The sequence below is a fragment of the Oncorhynchus mykiss genome, chromosome 9 (assembly GCF_013265735.2).
Source record: "Oncorhynchus mykiss isolate Arlee chromosome 9, USDA_OmykA_1.1, whole genome shotgun sequence".
Lineage (NCBI taxonomy): Eukaryota > Metazoa > Chordata > Actinopteri > Salmoniformes > Salmonidae > Oncorhynchus > Oncorhynchus mykiss.
The window spans coordinates 62607126-62619936 of record NC_048573.1 but is presented as its reverse complement, the minus strand read 5'-3'; the positions used below and the strand labels follow the sequence as shown (position 1 = coordinate 62619936).

Below are 12811 nucleotides of genomic sequence, written 5' to 3'. Positions count from 1 at the left end.
AGGCTGGTGTAACCGAAGTGAAATGGCTAGCTAGTTAGCACGCGCTAATAGCGTTTCCAACATCCAATAGTCAAAGGTTAATGAAATACAAATGGCATAGAGGGAAATAGTCCTATAAAAACTACAACCTATATTGAAGACTCATGTTTAAAGGAACCACCAGCTTTCATGTTCTGAGCAAGGAACTGAAACAGTAGCTTTCTTACATAGCACATATTGCACTTTTACTTTCTTCTCCAACACTTTGTTTTTGCATTATTTAAACCAAATTGAACATGTTTCATTATTTACTTGAGGCTAAATTGATTTTATTGATGTATTATATTAAGTTAAAATAAGTGTTCTTTCAGTATTGTTGTAATTGTCATTATTACAAATGAAAAATATATATATATTTTTTTATATATATTTTTTTTAACATCGGCCGTTTAATCGGTATCGGCTTTTTTGGTCCTCCAATAATCGGTATCGGCGTTGAAAAATCATAATCGGTCGACCTCTAGTTGGGAGAATGTAAAACATCAGCCATGTTCTTCGGTGCCATCTTCTTAGAAGATCATGTGCTCTGGGGCCCACTGGTGTGTGAAGGGGGGACCTAGAAACCACAAGGCAGACAGACAGACAAGGGTTCATTAGGGTTAGTTAAGACCCCAAACATTTATAGGATTGATGAAAATATTGCCGAAATGCAGGTAGTTCAAGTGTACTTGCCATTTGAGTAATGAATGCATTGGAAATTGTATTTACTGCACTAACATGTATTGCACATGTGATTGTGATGGAAGGCAGTACAGTACATACCCAGCAGTGGCTCTCTAACAGTAGACAGGGAGAGACAACCTGAGGGAGTGAACTCTGTCTGGCCCAGGTCACACTCCAGGTATTCTACACTTGCAGTGCTGCGCAAGTGCACACGGTTATTGCTATGGGCATTGTATCACTGCAGAACCTTTCAACCAAACAAACAAAGTAACAAACACTACTCACTGGTTTAGTGAGGTACTGAAGAAGTGACGGTTGAAGGTGGACTTCCAAATATTCTTAGCACCACATACTAGAATAACTGGAAAGCCATCTAGCTCCTCTGTAGATGGAAAATAACAATCAATAAGTAATCTAGTTAAAACATCTCAGTATCCCTCATGTGGAATAAAACGTTGTGGCGAAATCTTGTACGGAGCCTTCACCGTGCACTGCCACTTTAAGAGTGCATCAGCAGTCAGGACAAGGAACTAAAGATAGCTCTTCCGGCTCTGTGTGGGGCTCTCGGTTGGCGCGCAGTTTTGACAGTGTGTGCAACTCTTTGCGAAAGTTGTGTTTGTTTTCAGTGTGCTTAGTTTGTAAACTGTTGAAGTCAATCGACAGTTTTTACTGCCGGTGTTACTGCTCATGATCGTGTTTGGAATGTTTTGGGGCCGCTCCTGTCATTGATCGCATGGATAAGTAGCAACTAGGGTTGCAAAGATTTGGAATCTTTCTGATAAATTTCAGGAATTTTTCTGGACATTTTCCATGGAAGCTAAGCCCTGGAATTTTGCTTAAATTCATCATCAAAGCTTATAACAGTGAAACTTTTTTGTGGGATACACAAGGCAATTCTAGGTCTTGTGGCATATTATTTTGGTTAAACTACCCCCAATTCAATAGAATTGCAACCCTCTGCATGCACAACTCATTATTCAGTCACATGTGCAGTGCACTCTTCCATTACACGTACAGCTAATTCTCAAGATCTTGCACACTAATAAGATGCTATTGACTCCACACTACTACCATGTTTGAGCCAAGGACTACATGCTTTCTGGTAAGTTTTGATTACAATACTGGGTGGGGTAAATATATTTTATATGACATACATGATGTTTTGTTAATGAGTACATAGTAGCCTACAGCAAAGTGTGCTAAATCATTTCTAACTTGTTAACAATTTGGGTTTTAGCTTGTTTGAGCCTGCTAACTGAGGAGTGTTAATTCACCTATTTCCATACATATTTCATTTTAAAACATTTCTTACAAATGAGTTGTTTATTGTAACTGCTTAACTATTTCTCTGTTTTTTTATCATTTATTTTCTAATCTTTACAGGAAAATGCCCATGGGCACTATCTGATGTGTGGAGACATTTCACTGCAGCTAATGTAGAAGGAAAAGCTGTGTACATTTGCAAATACTATGCCAAATCATATGTGAAGAATGCCACAAAGATGCAGAATCATCTGGCCAAGTGCATCAAGTTCCCTCAGCGCTCACAACAAGCAACCTCTGACAAAAGTCCCTCTACTTCTATTCCAGGTGAAAATGATGAATCAGACACCTTATCGATAGCAACAGCTCATGGTCCTCATGGAATCAGAAGTTGTTTTTTTTACTCAATGGAGGAACGTAGTCAGAAATGCTGATGAATGTCTGGCTTGAGCTGTGTATGCAGCTGGTTCACCTCTGATGCTCACAGGCTGTGTGTATTGGAAAAGATTTCTGAATATTCTCTTCCCAGCATACACCCCTCCAACTAGACATGCTTTATTTTCTAATTTGCTGGATGCAGAGTTCAAGTGAAGGTCAAGCAAATCATAGAGAAATCAGACTGTATTGCAATCATGTCTGATGGGTGGTCGAATGTTTGTGGGCAAGGAATAATTAACTACATCATCTCCACCCCTCAACTAGTATTCTCAAAAATCTTTATCTTTACCCCTATCTGACAATACCGCTACAACGGAACATGCTTGTCTATAGAAAAGGACTGAAGGGGACCTGTGTGTCATGCTAAGATAGCAGGGCTGTGTGCGTGTTTACCTGCACAAGCGTTAACAACGTTGCAGAGAGCCTCCCTGCAGGTCTGTGACATCAACATGCTGTTTTCCTCAGTAGGGTCATGCAAAAACAAATGTCACCTTTATTTAACCAGGTAGGCCGGTTGAGAACAAGTTCTCATTTACAACCGCGACCTGGCCAAGATAAAGCAAATCAGTGTGACAAAAACAACAACACAGAGTTACACATAAACAAACGTACAGTCAATAACATAATAGAAGAGAAATCGGGTGGGTGTTGCTATGGTGACCAGTGAGCTCAGATAAGGCAAAAATTTACCTAGGAAAGACTTACAGATGACCTGGAGCCAGTGGGTTTGACGACGAATATGTAGTGAGGGCCAGCCAATGAGAGCATACACGTCGCAGTGGTGGGTAGTATATGGGGCTTTGGTGACAAAACGGATGGCCTTGTGATAGACTACATACAGTTTGCTGAGTAGAGTGTTAGAGACTATTTTGTAAATGATGCCAGAGAGCGGTGTGTCCAGCAAGTCTGAGCTGTCTCAGATGTCTCTCTATCAATGAAATGTATTTATAAAGCCATTTTGACATCAGCATTTGTCACAGTAACTCTACAAAGAAGAGGCCTGTACAATAAAAGTCTACATGAAAAGGCTGTAGAGATAGATGTGACTGTCAGTGTCAACCCACCGAACTGAGTCCAAACAGCTTGTTGAGGTCTGAGAAACTAGTGAGGAACCGCACAACAAGTAATGCAATGAGCCAGCATATGTACACACTACTAGGCTACATAGTTAGCAAGCTAACATTGATTGTTGTTAGCAGGCGTTAGCTAGTTAACGTTACTGTAAATAAAACGTGAGCTGGATAAGTTAACTTAGCTCACTAGCTACTGTCAGTAACATAAATTGAGTTTCTTAGCTAAATTTAATGAACACAGATGCTGCCCAATACTGCAGTTGAATTAATCTCTGGCTAGCTAGCCAACTAACACAGTTATCTGAGGCAGCTAGCTGTTAGCTTAGCTACCTATCCAGCAAATGTTATTGTGATGGATATCTTTTTTTAAATGTAACCTTTATTTAACTAGTCATTAAGAACAAATTCTTATTTACAATGACGGCCTACCGAGGAACAGTGGGTTAACGGCCTTGATCATGGAAAGAATGATATCTTTTTCGGTCACTGGTTGATGACCCAACACTCTAAGCTACCCAATGTATATTTATTTTAATTTGTTAAATACTTTTATGGCAAGTATTGCTTTTTTGTTTTTACATTTACTGATAATTTCAAAATAATATTTAAATAATATCTAAATAATGTGAAGAGGGGTTTGTTCTCTGCCCACTTATTTTATGGATAAGGAATCTTCCATGAAAGATAAACAAATTAACAATGAAAGTTAAATCAGGGTCCATATCATTTGGATCAAAATGAAACATAATATCAGTCTCTCAGATTAAAATTAATAGTAGTTTCTTTTAAAATAAAATCTTCTAACTCACTCCAAAATCCTCTGACATAAGAAGTACTAGGATACCCGTTCACACCCTGATCAGCAAAAGTTGGATACCAAGCAGTACCTCTCCGTTGTTTCTCAGAAAGATGCTAGACGGCCCCCTATAGCTAACAAATGCAAATCAGGTTGACACATTGCTTTATTGTTAACTAACGTAACTTCCACCATGTGAAGCAGCCTGTCGCCATCTGATTAAAGTTACATTATTTGGCTAACCGACATCCCACCATAAACACCGGCGGCTACAGCGTTCGCTTCCAATTTAACTGCAAAACGAGCTTGCTATCTACCTCATATTAGTTAAAATAGAGATTATTTGTGACAATAACCAGCAACGCAATCTGGAGACAAAAGATTTACTGTAGCTCAGAATACTACACCGTCAAAACAAAAAATGTTGAGTCTCCGCTCATTACCACACCCACAAAGTCATTTATGACTAAACCCCGCCTATTTCTCGTATTGAAATATAATCATAACCTTAACCACATTGCTAATATTATGCCTAACCGTACCCGTAAGACCAAAAAGCTATTTTTAGTTCTCTAATTTGTGTCTGGAAGTAGCTAGCTTTGGTGCTTGACTGCTGTTGTGTGGTCTGAACGCTTGAATCAACTCCACTACTCAGCCAGAGCGTCCAGCGAAACGCTCTGAATTTACGAAAGGAAAATCTGACAACGGTCAGAATTTACGAACGTCCTGGGCACACTCCATATTGAATGTACGAACACACCCGTAGCTAGCTGCTTGTGGAGTTGACAGACAGCTGACCATGCATCCACAAAACTGAACATAAACTCGAATGCAATTCTATAGCTATACGATCGTATCATTTAAACGTGATGTTTACATGCTAAGTTACACAGTATTTCAATTCAATTTCACAGCACGACGCTAGCCTAAACGTCACATCCGGTTCCAACCGCCTGGACTAAAAAGAAAGCAATTCATGTTCCTGAGACGTTAGTCAAAATAACTTTTTATAAATTATATTATATTCACTGCACCATTCCGACAACTGATAGCAGTGATACGAATGTCAGCATCCTGCAAAGGTGAGGGTGACTCGCATCTCTATTTCTGCTGGACAGATGAGTTTAGGGAGCGTCTGTATAATGTCTGAAACGTCGAGGTGCGTAGCTAGCTAGGGGTATAGGCCTAACGTTAGCTAATAATGTCTAAGTATTGCATTTGTCTGTGTCTAATCTTCAACAAATTATATTTATTTTACTATTCAATTATCTCATATGTTGGTATATTTGAAACTGCTCAACCTCTTGTGCAAAGTGAATATCTAGCTAATAATGCACTTCATCTGAGGTCTGGACTAATTTATACATTATGGATTGCTGATGATGCTATTGCATTTTCAAGAATGCTAATAACCTAATGTTATTAATATAAGTTCAAATAAAATAAACCTATTTTCTATCAGTTTTTGTGAATTTTCATCTGTGTTATGACCCTTTCAGCTGCATGACACTGAATCCAGTGTCCCTTGCAAGCAGCAATCTATTGTCAAGGGTGAGAAATGCATACAAAGGTGAGTAGCAACCATGCCCAACGGGTTTTGTCCTTTCTGAATGAGCAGAGGAGTCTCAGCTCGTTCTGTGATGCCAAACTGACTGTAGGAGGTGGTGGGAGGGTGTACAATGCCCATCGCAATATCCTGGCCTGTTTCAGTGGCCGGTTCCAGGAGTCCGAGCCAACCACCACCATGGTTAAGGAGGTCTCCCTCCCAGAGGAGTTCCCCACTGATGGCCTGGAACTGCTTCTAGACTTTTTCTATACCGGGGAGTTAAACCTTGACTCTCTGAATCTGGAGAATGTGCGACAGGCTGCAGACAGCCTATGTGTACCAGATGCCCTCGCACTTTGTCAGCAGTTTGCCACAGAAGGGACAGTTTCTCCAGAAGGACTGCAGTCTGCATGTCTTCTGAGCCATCATTTTCAGCCAATCTCAGCTGTAACTTATGTAGGAACCAAGGCCACCCTAAAAAGAGGGAGGCCCCCTAAAAAAAGAGGGAGGCCCAAAAAATCCCAAACCCCTAGTAGTGGCTCAAGTAAGAAGGATTGTCTGGAAGCTACCGCCACCACAACTGCCATCACAACTCGCTCTGGGAGTAGGGTGAAGGCCTCCAGAAGACCGCTTGGAGAGGGCCCCTTTGTGCGTCTCCTGCCCCATGTGGGGACCACTAGCAGGGGGACTCCACCACTAGTTATTAGCCTAAAGGATAGGAGTGATGGGGCTGAGGAGGAGGGACAACGCCTCCCTCAGCCTAGAGATACAACAGAGGTAGGCTACAATATGTTACCTTATCCTAAAGTGTTAATGTAAGATTGAGTGTGGCCCTCCACACAATGTGCCTACAGATTTGTAGGTTTTATACTAGAATTATACAGTTGCAGGTGGATGGCCAGAAGATGTGATGAATGACCGTAGAGATGATGATGATGATGATGATTCATTGTATTTGATTATTTGACAGGTAACAGATGTGTTCGGCAACCTTGTACCAGATTTGAGCTACAAAGCTAATTCTCATCTGCAGCCTCTTGATGAAGAAGACTATGATGATGATGATGATGGCGGTGGTGGTGATTTGGTGGAGGGGGTAGCTGAGGACACTGATGAAGAGTATGTGCCCCATGCCCTGCTGCCTACCTCCTCCAGCCCCAAAGGCAGACGTAAAGGACCAACCAAAGCTGTCAATAAAGAGAACGGTGAACGGGCAGCCAAGGGGTCTACAAAGGGCTCTGTTCAGTGCCCCACCTGCAATAAGACCTTCCTCAGCAAGTATTACCTCAAAGTACACAACAGGTATCAACTGCTATCATATTGTATTGACTTTGCCAATCACCATGTCTATATTAAACCACCGTTGTCTTTACAGGTGTGTCCTATTTAGATAACTTATATTTAGCAAGAGAGACCTGAATAATGAAAAATACCGGTATTATTGAATGACTAGTGTGAATAGTGTGTGGTTTCTGTTCTTCTTGTGTTCCTCAGGTGTCATACAGGTGAGAAGCCCTTTCCATGCTCTAAGTGTGGAAGGAGGTACTACAGGAAGGAGAATCTGATGGACCACCAGGCCAGAAACTGCAACTGTGGTGAAAAAATAAAAGTGGTGAGTGACCAGCAGGACCAAGGCCTTGTTTACTAGGCATCAATAGGAAGGAAACTGAGCATAAATGGGAGGGACTACCTTGACATGTCCAATAAGTAAGTAGCCTTGCAAAAGCCTTGGCTAATGCACGCTGGAAAGGCTTATGTGGCAGGAGCCGATCTCCTGTTTGTGTAGCGTGAGGCAGCTTGATGTACATGTACACCTCCTGGACCGGACGCTAGTCTATCGCAGGGCCTTACCCCCAATCTCCTTAATGCTAAGTGCCAAGCGGAGACTCATCAGGTCCCATTTTTACAGTCTTTGGTATGACTTGGCCAGGGATTGAACTCCCAACCTTCCAATCTCAGGATGGACATTCTAACCCCAAGGCCACTGACTTGTCCAATAAGAAATACCATAAATTATACAATGCTTTAGGTTTTCCCTCATGTACTGTATGTGTGTATTCTTGTTTTTACTACAGGTACACAACTGCCTTCAATGCCACATGTCATTTGACAGATTGGGGGATCTACGTCTGCACACGGTCTCCCATACAGGGGAAATGCCCAATAAGGTCCAGTACCTACCTACCACAAATTATTATTATTATTATTATTATTTTTTAAATTGAACCTTTTATTTAACTAGACAAGTCAGTTAAGAACAAATTGTTATTTACAATGACAGTCTACCGGGGAACAGTGGGTTAACTGCCTTGTTTAGGGGCAGAATAACAGACTTTTACCTTGTCAGCTCGGGGATTCGATCCAGCAACCTTTCAGTTACTGGCCCAACATTCTAACCACTAGGCTACCCGCCGCCCGATACACAGTACTGTGAACATGTCATTAATTGACATTGTAAGACTAATCTCTCTGGTGTGTTTTGTATCAAACTCATATTGAGTCATCGCTTGATATTGTATCTATTTCAGTGTACGTCATGCTCGGAACAGTTCATGCATAAAAAAGATTTAAGAAGTCACGAAATCAAAATCCACGGTGCACCCAAACCACATGCAGTAAGTCTCTCTCTCTCCTTTGTGTTAATTGGTCTGTTTTTTCATGTATTCAATCCTTTATTCCTTCTGCATTATTGTCAAGATTTATGACTGCTTTCTTGCTGATCACCTTCTAACCTGTGATAATACTTTTTCCCACAGTGCTCTCTGTGCAGCAAAGCATACCTGTCTAAAACAGAGCTGCGTCTGCATGAGGCGTCCAAGCATCGCGGCGAGAAGCTCTTTGTGTGTGAGGAGTGTGACCATCGAGCCTCCAGCCGACACGGCCTGCAGATGCATATCAAAGCCATTCACAGGTGGGGCTGAGACTGGCCATGGTAGTGGAAGAGGGGTTTGTTACCATGGGGGAGCTAGACTGTTTGACTCAGCCTTACTGTCGTGTGACGGGTTAAATAATGTGACGTCCCTGTTTGTCTTAATTTCTCAGAAACGAGCGTCCATTTGTGTGTGAGTACTGCAACCGTGCGTTCACCCAGAAGGCTAACCTTAACATGCACTTGCGGGTTCACACTGGAGAGAAGCCCCATCAGTGCCACCTCTGTGGGAAGACCTTCCGGACACAAGGTAGCAACTTCCTCCTGCCCGCCATCCTCTCACTAGGCCCTGTAGAAGGCAGAGCAGGACAAACCCATTTCTAACAACAAACATAGCTGCTCAGATCATATGTTATGATTTAGTCTCATAGTAATCATTTAGATACACCGGTTCTGTCTCACAGACTAACACAAACTCTCACGTTAACATCCAGTGTGCTTTCACATGGTCTATTCCAATGCTCAACATTGTGCTTGTGCCAATGCTTATGTCTGTTCATTGTGTGATTTCAGCCAGTCTTGACAAGCACCACCGAACCCACACAGGAGAGCGACCTTACAGCTGTGAGTTCTGTAACCAGCGCTTCACAGAGAAGGGACCAATGCTCCGCCATGTTGCCAGCAAGCACCAGGAGGACCGCCCTCACTGTTGCAAGATATGTGGCAAGACCTTCAAGGGTGAGAATGGCCACATGAGATCGTGGCACCACAGTTAAAATATATTTCTTTCCTGTCATGTTTGAGTTTACACAAAGCTTTGTAGTACTAAGTTCTTTGCCTAAAACAGGCTTAAGATTATTTATTTTATATTTTATTTAGCCTTTATTTAACTAGGCAAGTCAGTTAAGAACAACTTCTTATTTACAATGATGGCCTACCCCGGCCAAACCCTAACCCAGACGACGCTGGGCCAATTGTGCGCCGCCTATGGGACTCGCAATCAAGGCCGGTTGTGATACAGCCTGGAATCGAACCAGGGTCTGTAGTGACGCCTCTAACACTAAGTGCCTTAGACCGTTGCAGTGCCTTAGACCGTTGCGCCACTCGGGAGCCATTATCATTAGCGCTACAAAATGTTTGGGAATCTCACACCTAATGAGTAGATTGCTTCCAGAAGTGATTCCATCCCGACTTCAGTTGAACAAGACAAGTTTGCCATATGTTTTCTTATTGTCTTGTTTACTCCGCAATCCGCCAGCCGTCGAGCAGCTCCATGTCCATGTGCGTCGCCATCAGGGCATGAGGAAGTTTGAGTGCGAAAAGTGTGGCTACAAGTTTACCAGACAGGTAGGCCATGCATTTCCAGTGTGCTAGCTTGGTTCTTCAAATTTCATGCACGCCTACTGCTCACCCAGCCACTGAGGGAATCATTAAATTTGTATTCAATGGATATGAACGCTGAAGTCTCCTCTTTTTCTCCAGGCTCACTTACGGCGTCATGTTCAGGTCCACACCCGTACAGAGAACTACAATCCACGGGAGAGAAAGCTACGGAACCTGATAGTAAAGGACGTGGGGTTGCAGGATGAGACTAGCCCCTCACAGATACCACCCACTGAGAAGGAGACACCTGAGGGGCCAGCGCCTGTCTCTGGACCAAGTGTCCCAGTCTCTGTTCCTGTCTCTGGACCTATACCTGGACCTGGAACTGTACTAGGAGCCAGTGACATCCTCAGGGTGGTGATCCAGCCCCTTACGGAGGAGGTGGTGTCCAGCCAAGGGCAGATGGATGTGGGCTTTAACCAGGACCAAGTGGGCATTACCCAGGTTGGGGTGGCACAGGGACATGGCCAGGTGGATGTGATGTCCATCAGCCAGGGTTTGGGTGTGGCGGGGCATAGCTTCAATGTGACAGATGTGATGGAGCAGACTCTACTGGTCGCAGATTACCCCATCCCTGAGACCACGGTGGAGCTGGAGGACATACAGGAAGATCCTCCTGCTAAGAGCAAGGCCTGAGGACTAAGAGCAAGGCCTGAGGACAGGACAGACTGGTTAGCATCTCACACCGCTAGACATTCTCATTGGAGAAGCCTAGAGCAGCTTGAGTACTGCAAGACTTCAAGAACTCCCACACTGTGGCTACTCGCTCTGCTCTGTAGTCGAAGCATTCATTTAATTTCAATCATTATTGTAACCATGTTTTCTGTCTAAATTACTGTACAGAAGAACTGGTTCCCACTCAGCCCAGTAGATGATGAACCCCTCAAAACATTCCCCTACTCTGTGGGCATCTTATTCATTATGCCTGTGCATTGGGTCTGACAATGTAATATAAGTTGGCTTAGGTTTTATGAAGTTTGTTGTGTTTTTACACAATTTGATGAGATAAGTCAATAGGTCAGGTTGTGAGAAGTGAATGTAAATCAATGGGATTGTCTTGCATCATCAAGTCAAACGGTAAACAGAATAAAGTGGCAGTCCTGCCTGCAGTTTTATTGTAATCACACTGTAAGGATGACCTCTCTACAGTATACAAACAATGCAAATATGAAAAACTGTGTTTGGACAACACAAACATCTTGTATGAAAACTAAGAAAACACACAACTGAATGGCATTACAGTAAGTAAACAATACTAAAATTAACTTTAGTCAAACACATGTTGCACAAATAAATTGAGAATGTGTTACCACCTCCAGTTACCATAACAGCGGTTGTCACCGGTATCTATCTTCATATGTACCTCTGCCTCCTGTTGCACTAGGAAAACACACTAACGTTATATGAACTAACACTACAAATACATTTTCATAAATAAAACTAAACCATTCTAATAAAATATTAAAGCATCTATAATAAAATAAATGCACCTTGAAAGAAAATATGACCAGTACTTCATGCAGGCTAGATTGGTAGTCGTGCCAATTAGGTGTAAACAGTCAGTCTAGATGAGGGAGAGCAAAACGGTGATCAGCATCTGATAGTCTATCATATCAATAAAACAGGGACACATCTATTTAATCTATCACTTTGATGGGGTTTTAGCAACCCAGTCCCAGTTGCATCACATGCTCTGATTCCATCCTAAGGTTCCATAGTTGTACAGCACTGGACAAGTCTCCAGATTAATTTCGCAATCGTTATCAAAGCTGGTTAGTGCTAGAAAACATTATGGTGGTTGTATTAGCTTTTGGAATGTATGGGGTCATGCCACTGATTATGAGCGATAATGTTGGCTCTCACAACCGGAAAGTGGAAAACAACTCCGTAGTTAGTTGATTATGTAAGATAAAAAATAAAAAAAGATATACAGTTGAAGTCGGAAGTTTACATACACTTAGGTTGGAGTCATTAAAACTTGTTTTTCAACCACTCCACACATTTCTTGTTAACTATAGTTTTGAAAAGTATGTTAGGACCTCTACTTCGTGCATGACACAAGTAATTTTTCCAACAATTGTTTACAGACAGATTATTTCACTTATAATTCACTATATCACAATTCCAGTGGGTCAGAAGTTTACATACACTTAAGTTGACTGCCTTTAAACAGCATGGAAAATTCCAGAAAATGCCATGGCTTTAGAAGCTTCTGATAAATTATGTCAATTAGCCTGAGTCAATCGGAGGTGAACCTATGGATGTATTTCAAGGCCTATCTTCAAACTCAGTGCCTCTTTGCTTGACATCATGGGAAAATCAAAAGAAATCAGCCAAGACCTCAGAAAAAATGTGTAGACCTCCACAAGTCTGGTTCATTCTTGGGAGCAATTTCCAAATGCCTGAAGGTACCACGTTCATCTGTACAAACAATAGTACGCAAGCATAAACACCATGGGACCGTGCGGCCGTTATACCACTCAGAAAGGAGACGCGTTCTGTCTCAGAGATGAACATGCTTTGGTGCGAAAAGTGCAAATCAATCCCAGCACACCAGCAAAGGACCTTGTGAAGATGCTGGAGGAAACAGGTACAAAAGTATCTATATCCACAGTAAAACAAGTCCTATATCGACATAACCTGAAAGGCCGGTCAGCAAGGAAGAAGCCACTGCTCCAAACCCACCATAAAAAAGCCAGACTACTGTTTTCAACTGTACATGGGGACAAAGATCGTACTTT

General features: G+C 42.2%; 2 protein-coding genes across 7 annotated transcripts; one reads left to right on the top strand and one right to left on the bottom strand.

The window, feature by feature from the left end:
• Positions 1–257: 257 nt before the first annotated feature.
• Positions 258–3975, bottom strand: LOC110532601 (polynucleotide 5'-hydroxyl-kinase NOL9). 3 transcript variants are annotated; one of them, XM_036988622.1, is made up of 4 exons: positions 2797–3530; positions 988–1084; positions 802–899; positions 258–595 (listed from the first exon to the last, which is right to left on the bottom strand). In XM_036988622.1, the coding sequence occupies exons 1-4, from the start codon at positions 2852–2854 to the stop codon at positions 549–551; spliced, it is 300 nt and encodes a 99-aa protein (XP_036844517.1). In that variant the 5' UTR covers positions 2855–3530; the 3' UTR covers positions 258–548. The 3 variants fall into 3 exon arrangements, 1 of the variants encoding a protein (XP_036844517.1); XR_005053316.1 differs by having other exon boundaries at positions 399–899; positions 3468–3522; XR_005053315.1 differs by having other exon boundaries at positions 399–1084; positions 3468–3975.
• Positions 3976–5045: 1070 nt separating this feature from the next.
• LOC110532600 (telomere zinc finger-associated protein) lies at positions 5046–11986 on the top strand. 4 transcript variants are annotated; one of them, XM_021616637.2, is made up of 11 exons: positions 5046–5354; positions 5772–6595; positions 6852–7120; positions 7313–7430; positions 7894–7986; positions 8347–8433; positions 8575–8729; positions 8861–8997; positions 9261–9425; positions 9946–10034; positions 10170–11986. In XM_021616637.2, exons 2-11 carry the CDS (start codon positions 5831–5833, stop codon positions 10704–10706), a joined length of 2415 nt encoding a protein of 804 aa, XP_021472312.2. In that variant the 5' UTR covers positions 5046–5354; positions 5772–5830; the 3' UTR covers positions 10707–11986. The 4 variants fall into 4 exon arrangements, with proteins under 4 accessions (XP_021472312.2, XP_021472311.2, XP_021472314.2 ...); XM_021616636.2 differs by having other exon boundaries at positions 5048–5354; positions 6789–7120; XM_021616639.2 differs by having other exon boundaries at positions 5069–5354; positions 5772–5842.
• The last annotated feature ends 825 nt before the right edge of the window (positions 11987–12811 follow it).

What these genes read in the sequence shown, in the direction of transcription:
- LOC110532601 (XM_036988622.1), bottom strand. Translation starts at nt 2,854, where the DNA reads ATGTTGATGTCACAGACCTGCAGGGAGGCTCTCTGCAACGTTGTTAAC. An exon ending in CGTTGTTAACGCTTGTGCAG is followed by an intron (nt 1,085 to 2,796) that starts GTAAACACGCAC and finishes TTCCATCTACAG; the next exon opens with AGGAGCTAGATGGCTTTCCA. An exon ending in TTCAGTACCTCACTAAACCA is followed by an intron (nt 900 to 987) that starts GTGAGTAGTGTT and finishes GCACTTGCGCAG; the next exon opens with CACTGCAAGTGTAGAATACC.
- LOC110532600 (XM_021616636.2), top strand. Translation starts at nt 5,831, where the DNA reads ATGCATACAAAGGTGAGTAGCAACCATGCCCAACGGGTTTTGTCCTTT. An exon ending in GTGCACCCAAACCACATGCA is followed by an intron (nt 8,434 to 8,574) that starts GTAAGTCTCTCT and finishes TTTTTCCCACAG; the next exon opens with TGCTCTCTGTGCAGCAAAGC. An exon ending in ATGTGGCAAGACCTTCAAGG is followed by an intron (nt 9,426 to 9,945) that starts GTGAGAATGGCC and finishes GCAATCCGCCAG; the next exon opens with CCGTCGAGCAGCTCCATGTC.